The 7,054-nt window shown below is 59.7% G+C and overlaps 1 protein-coding gene across 1 annotated transcript; it reads left to right on the top strand.

The window, feature by feature from the left end:
* The first annotated feature begins 879 nt into the window (after positions 1 to 879).
* On the top strand, positions 880 to 6,158 carry HHEX (hematopoietically expressed homeobox). Its single transcript, XM_084526238.1, has 4 exons — positions 880 to 1,378; positions 2,910 to 3,088; positions 3,255 to 3,305; positions 4,908 to 6,158. The coding sequence occupies exons 1-4, from the start codon at positions 997 to 999 to the stop codon at positions 5,139 to 5,141; spliced, it is 846 nt and encodes a 281-aa protein (XP_084382364.1). The 5' UTR covers positions 880 to 996; the 3' UTR covers positions 5,142 to 6,158.
* Positions 6,159 to 7,054: the final 896 nt, after the last annotated feature.

Genomic DNA, 7,054 nt, shown 5'->3' with positions numbered 1-7,054 from the left:
CTCACGTCCAGTCCCGTCCCGTTACCCCCCCCCCCACACCCCGAGAGGCGGTGGTGCAGGAGGAAGCACGCCGCGGGTTTTTGGAAACGAAAATCGCCGGTGTCCAGGTGGCGCTGCTGGAGGAAAGGAGGGCGACCGGCCGCCCGGCGCGGCCTCGGCGCCTGCTTCCCTTCGGGGCTGTCGGAAAGCCGGGGCCCGGCGCCGCGCCCGCCCCGTCGGGGGGCTCCCGCAGCCCCCGCGCCGCCCCGCTGTGTGCCGGCCGGCGTCGCGCCGTCGGTGCCCGGCGAGGCTCCGAGCAGGAAATCGCGCCGCCCCGCTCCGCGCCCCGCCGGGCTCTCGGGGGGACGGGACAGGGCCCCGCCGCAGTCCCCCGCCCACGCGTGGCCCCCGCTCGGCGGCCGTGCCCTCCCTGCCCCATTCCCGGTCCCCGCAGCCACAGGGAGAGACAGCGCGGGGCCCCTCCCGGGTTCCGCTGAGCGCGGAGGGGGAAACGGGGGGGGACCGGGGACACCGCAGCCGCTCACCCCCCGCTGCCCGCCTCCCCCCTCATCCCGGGTGCGGAGGGCTCTTCCCCGCGGGGTCTCCCCGCATCCAGCCGGGGGGGCGACGCCGATCCCCGGCCCGGTGCCGTCGGAGCGCGCCGGGTTCCCCCGGCCTCGGTGCCCCCGCGCGGTGCCGTCGGGGCCCGTCCCGCGGATCGGCGCCGCGGGGCGTTTGCTGCGGGGAGGCGGGCGGGCGGGGGGGGGGAGCGTTTGCCGGCGGGGGGTGGTTTCCCCCTTCCCTGGCCGGGCTCATTGGCTAGACGGAGCCGTGGCAGGAAGGGGACAGAGACCACGCGGGCTCCGCCCCGCGCCAATAGAAACCTATCGGAGGGTAACCCGAGCCCAGAGAAAGCCGCGGCGGCGGTGCCAGCTCCCGGCCGCGGCGCTCAGGGCCGGCTCTGGGCAGGGGTGGCCGGGGCGGCGCGGGGGGCGCGGGCGGCGGGGTGGCCGGGCCATGCAGTACCAGCCCCCGGGCGCGGCGCCGACGGCGGCCCTGGGCGTCGGCGTCCCGCTGTACGCGCCCACGCCGCTGCTGCAGCCCGCGCACCCCACGCCCTTCTACATCGAGGACATCCTGGGCCGCGGCCCCGCCGCCGCCCCGGCCCCCCACTCCCTGCCCGCCCCGCCGCCGCCGACGCTGCCGTCGCCCAACTCGTCCTTCACCAGCCTGGTGGCCCCGTACCGGACCCCCGTCTACGAGCCGACCCCCGTCCACCCGGCCTTCTCCCACCACCTCGCCGCCACCTACGGCGCCGGCGCCTACGCCGGGCCCCTCTACTCCTTCCCCCGCGCCGTCGGCGACTACACGCACGCCCTGATCCGGCAGGACCCCCTGGGTAAGCCACGGCCCCCCCGCCCCGGCCCGTCCCGGCCCCTCCCGTCCAACACGGGACAAGGCACGGGAAGCTGCCCCCGGCCCCTCCTGGCCCCGCCGCCCTCCCGCGCTCCCTCCGTGCCTCCCCGGCCTCCCTCCGTCTCCGTCTGATTTACTGTAAATTAAAGAAGCGCCGCGCTCCGGCGCTGGGAGCGAGACCACAGTGCGCGGCCGCGGTGACTCAGATTTGTTTTCCTTCAACCAAGTGACTCTGCGAGTGTCCTTAGTAATGTCGCGTGTGGTTTTGGTGGGGAGTTTTAATTGTGCTGGGAGATCGCAGCGCAGATCTGAGCCCTTTCCTGCGGATGACTTGAAAAACAGCCGGCGGGGCCGGGGCTCCGCTCGCCGGGCCCCCGCGGCTCCCCCGCGCCTGGGGGCGGCCCCGGCGGCCCCCGCTCGGCCCGGGCCGGGGGCAAGGTCCCCGCTGCGGGGGCCGAGCCCAGCGCCGCCCCGGCCCGGGTCGCCGCACTTGTTCGGGGGGATTGCAAAACTGGACCTGACTCACCGCGGCTGTGCAGTGAAAGAGGCTGACCCTTTCCGTTCATACAGGAAACCTTGAGCTCTCGATAGGAGTAAATCTGGTTTCAGAAGCTGTTAAGTGTTTTCCTGGCCGCCTGAAGCAGGCTCTTCCCCGGGAGTCGTGCACGTTGCTGATTACTTTATCGACATCCTCAATACAGACAAATTCAGGAAACACTCGACTTCTGATAGCCGGGATCCGTTTTTCTGATATTGTTCATTTCCTCTGTGTGGGATGTGACTTTATGACAGCTAAAATAACCAGTTGCTTCCTATTTTTTTGAGTCTGTTTTGCACCAGAATTACTAAAGCCTGACGCAAGCAAAATCTTGAAAAACAATGCAGCGAATTTCAAAGGCTGCAGGCAGCAAGACAGAAAGACAAACACGGTGACTCAGGGGCACTGGCCGGAGCCGCCGGGCCCGGGATGCGGCCGCAGCTTGGTGGCGGGGCCGGGCCCCCTCTGTGTCGCCTTCCCCCGTGGCTCCAGCCGGCCTCTGGGGAGCCCCAGCCCGGTGCGGGTCCCGGGGCCACCCCACTAGCCCCCAGCCCCGGGGGGCTCCAGGCACTGCTTGCCCCAAGCCGCTGGGGCTGCTGGTGGTGCCTCCACAGCCGCACCCGACCCCAGCGCTCTTTTGGGGACGTCTTAGTAAGAGAGCAGAAGGAAGCAAAGGTCTTTTTTTTTTTTTTTTTTTTTTTTCTTCTTCTTCTCACTCTTTTCTTTGCGAGATAGACCAACAGGAAACACATTGACGGAAACGTTGCCAAAGCCCGCGGAGTGGCTTTAACTGGTCTCCGTTTGGCAGAGGCGAAAAATCAGAGGAGGCGAAATCTGGGGGGAGGCTGAGTCAGGGGCATGGACAGGAGCAGGGCAAGGCTGGGCGCAGCCCCACCGAGCCCCTGGGCCCAGCCTCGGGACAGCCGGCAGCGGGGCCCAGCAGTGACGGCGGCGCTGTGTGTGCCTCTCTCTGAAGGGAAGCCGCTGCTGTGGAGCCCCTTCATCCAGCGGCCGCTGCACAAGAGGAAAGGGGGACAGGTCCGCTTCTCCAATGACCAGACCATCGAGCTTGAGAAGAAGTTTGAGACGCAGAAATACCTCTCGCCGCCAGAGAGGAAGCGCCTGGCCAAGATGCTGCAGCTCAGTGAGAGGCAGGTGAGGCCATGCTGCACAACAGCCCCTGCTCCTGCCCCTGCCCCTGCCCTGATGTCCCCAGCTCCCCTCCTCTGGGGACCAGCACTCACTTCTCTCTCCACAACTTGGGTGAGGCTCCCGTTGCTCCCCGACTACCCTGTGCCTTTTCTCTCGTTTTGTTGTTCAGGTCAAAACGTGGTTTCAGAATCGCAGAGCCAAATGGAGGCGTCTAAAGCAGGTACAGGGATGTTTCCGTTTCTATAGAAATAAGTATTTTAATTGTCTTATCTTACACCCGTGCTCGCCTATTCCAGGTTGTATGCAGAAGTCATCTGAAAGGCTGTTTAACCTCTTCACCTTGATTAAAAAGACAAATAGTCATGCTGGAATCCATGAGGGCTCATTCAGGCAGCACTAATGTTAAAAGCTCCTAATGTAGTTCCTATATCAATTATGCCCGGCTTTCACACACCGCCTATTAAAACTCCACGCTAATTGTTTTGTAAACCCATATGTTGTTTATCCAATTAACGTGGAGAAGATAAGTGATTGTCAGTAAATTACTTAGGCAGTTGTTTTGGAGGAGAATATTTACCGGCTTTCTAAATCACCCTCTCTTAATAAACACAAGGCGATTTATTCTGCAAATGCTGGGAGAGGCAAGTACAAACGCCTTGTTAGTTTTGAGGAGCGGTATGGAACATTAAGTCGCTTTTACTTTTTGTTTACGAATAGTTACAGTGCGTGAACTGAGTGGTTGAAGCGGTTTCCCTTCCCGCAACAAGTTGTGCTCAAGTGGATATAAATCTGCCCGCACAGCCCAGAGGGCCGGATCCTGCCCTGCTCACCAGGGTCGGGGCCCCTCAGCTCAGAGATCTGTGAAAAGTCCCTGATACAGTGAGCGTGACAGGACTGACGAGTCTCACTGGAAAATCAGCCTTTAATATCAAGAGAACAGAAAATTAATCACAGTGACAAGTTCTAGAATATTTATTCTGTGGCCTTTCACGGGGTTTCACCTCAGTACCTCTGTTGACTTTGAACACAATCTCTTCGCTCCTTGGCGGGACCTGACCCCTCCGCAATGTCCGGAGAGCTCACTTGGGACCTCAGCCATTTTAAGTCATTTCCTCCTTTTTGTTCAGTCACATCCATTTCTCCGAGCCCACACAAATGTGTCATGGGTGTGTGTCTCTGCCTGCTTTCTCTTTGCTTAGGAGTGTCATTTCATGCCCCGTAGGGGACGAGGCTCCCCAGGTGGCTACCGACACAGGGCTACTCCTGCCTGGAAGCAGGGCTCTGGCTTTGTGGGGGCTGGTTTTGTTTTCAGTGGTGTGTATTTTAATGTCGAGGTTTAGCCTCACAGCTTCATTACCGTTTACTTTCGGACCACTGATGGACTCGGCCTCCCTCCTTTTGCCGTTGGGTGTAATTAAGGAAAGATCAGGGGAGGAAGAAGCTGTGTGTCCGTGTTTGTAAACTCATAATAAACATTTGCTTTGCTAAAGACAAAAGTTCAGAGGTTCCTGGGCTCCAGTAGCCCCAGTCTTTTGAAGTGGCTGTGATTACCATCGCCAAGGAGCCTCATTTGCGGCAGTGTCCCCTGTGGCTGCCGGGGCGCGGGATCAGAGCTGAGCCCCGCGTGCGGCCGAGCCCCCGGCCGGCCGGTGCTACTTGCAGGGTGGGAGTGTGGGCAGGAGGCCAGGTCAGCAGCGGGACACCTGCCCTTCCCTGCAGGGTCTGAGGAAACCCATGGTGGTTTTCCCTTTCGGTGCAGCCCCTCAGGCCTCCTGGCACCGTGGCACGTATTTCTGTATCAAGCAGGTTTCTTTCCCTGCAGGAGAACCCCCAAGCCACCAAGAAGGAAGAAGTGGAAGGTGCTGACAGTCACAGTGACCAAAGGCCAGAGAGCTGCCCGAGCCCCGAGCAGAAGGGCAAGGAGGTGTCCTTGGACGGCTCACAGTACACCCCCTCGCCTGCCTCACAGGAGGACCTGGAGTCAGATGTCTCCGACGACTCTGATCAAGAAGTGGACATTGAAGGCGACAAAGGCTTTTACAACCCTTCCCACTAACAGCCCCATGCAGAAAGTGGACCCTAGCTCGGCTTGCACTTTACCGGGGGCTGGTTTGAAAGAGTATTTTGCTACAGGAGAAGACTTTCAGCATTCCACTGGAAGAAAAAGAAACAACAGATAGACTCGTTTTATAATAAGCAGAGAAAGCAAGACGTATTTTCTGCAAACAGTCCATTTTTGGCAGATCTCTACTTTGGTTAAAGGAACAGATCCGTGGTTTGTATTTAATTTGTAAGATATATTTGTACATTAATTGATGTCCTAACTGGAACATAGTACTGCATCCCATCCTTACTTGCTGGGGGTCTGGATCAGCTGCTGTTAGGGATCAGGCAGAACTCATCTCTGGCTAGCATGGAAGTGAGTACAGATTGCAGGACTAAGCCCATTGTAAGTGTAAACAAATGTAGTTTAAATAGATTAATTTAAACACCCTTTGCAAGCAGAGAAATATGTTCTGTGAAATACAGAGGGATTCAACCATCCCGACAAGTGCCTTATGCTCATACTCTTTTACCTGCCGTGGTGCTCTCTACTGAGACATCCCTCTCTTTATCAGGTGGAGTCTTTGGACAGATCCATTTTTGCTCTTGCATGAGATAAATGTGCCTCCTCAAATTATTGAGGACTTTGCCCTGCAGTCTGGATGGTTCCATTTGCAGAAAAAAAAAAAAAAAAGTATTTTTCTCCTTGAAAAATATCTAGCACTGTTTTTTCCAGATTTTATATTTGAGAAGAAAATGCAAGGAGTGATAGTGCCCTGCTGCAGGAGGGAACCTGGCATCAGCTGCAGGGGATAAAAGGGGCACAGAGCAGAGGGAAGATAATGCCTATTGTATACATATCTGCTTTTGTACATACTAGTTTGCTTTAAAAGTCTTACGGTTTTATACCTCATATTGTTCATATTTTGTACATATTTGTTCAATGTTAAAAGAAAGAAAAAAAAGGCAAAAACTGGTATTTAATTTTTGATGGACTCATCTGTGAAATAAAACTAAACTCTGCACCACACGCCATCCAGTTTCTGGCAGCAGAATCCCCATTCCTCCCCAGCAGTGCCCGGGGAAGCTGTGATCGGGTTTTTCCCCCCAGTGCCGTGCCGGTGGCTGGTCCCTCGTGCCCGTCGTGTCCCGCGTGGGGTCAGTGCTTCGTTGCTGTTTTGCAGCTGCTCGGCGGGCGAGCTGCGGGGCGGGCTAAGCCTCCGGAGGGGTGCGTGCGGGTCCCGGCTGGGAACCCGGGGGGGGGACAAGGGCTGGAGGAGGAGCGGGCTCTGCTCGGGGCCGGGCATCGACCCCAGCCGGGGCAGCCGCTGACCTGCCTGAGTCAATAGTGGTTATTCATCGGCTTTTCTCCGAAATGCCGCCGGCCCGGGGGCGCGGGAAGGAGCATGGAAAGCAGGGGGCACGGGCCCCTCCCTGGCAGTCCCGGGGGGTCTCGGTACCGGGGAAGGATCTCAGGGAGCAGGGGATGGAGGCACGGGACCGGTCCGGGTTGCGTCTGAACGGGGTCGCGCCTCGCTGGAGCGGCCGCGCGTTCTGCGAAGCGGAGTGGCCCGAGATGAGTTTTAGGATTTTAAGACCTAAAAAGACATCCCCCACACACACACCCCGGGTGTGGGGGGGCAGGCTGCGGTCACCCCCAGTGCCAAGGGCGTAGGACCCGGAGGAGACCCCATCGGTGCCGAGCGGAGCCCCGGGATGCTGCGCGCACGGCAGCTCCCCGCGGGTGGGCAGCGCGGATGCCTCCCCCGGCAGCCGCCGGGCCGGGGATGTGGATTTGCAGGGTGTCGGGGCAGGTGACAACAAGGCCGCCACCCAGGCTGTGCCAATGCCCTCGCTACCCCCCGCGGGGGGCTCACGGCTCGGCGGCAGGTGGGCGAAACACATGGGGACCCGCGTGGGGTTGCG

Source organism: Aythya ferina (genome assembly GCF_964211825.1).
Source record: "Aythya ferina genome assembly, chromosome: 7".
NCBI lineage: Eukaryota > Metazoa > Chordata > Aves > Anseriformes > Anatidae > Aythya > Aythya ferina.
The sequence above is the reverse complement of the archived record's forward strand: the minus strand, read 5'-3'. Positions and strand labels throughout refer to the sequence as shown.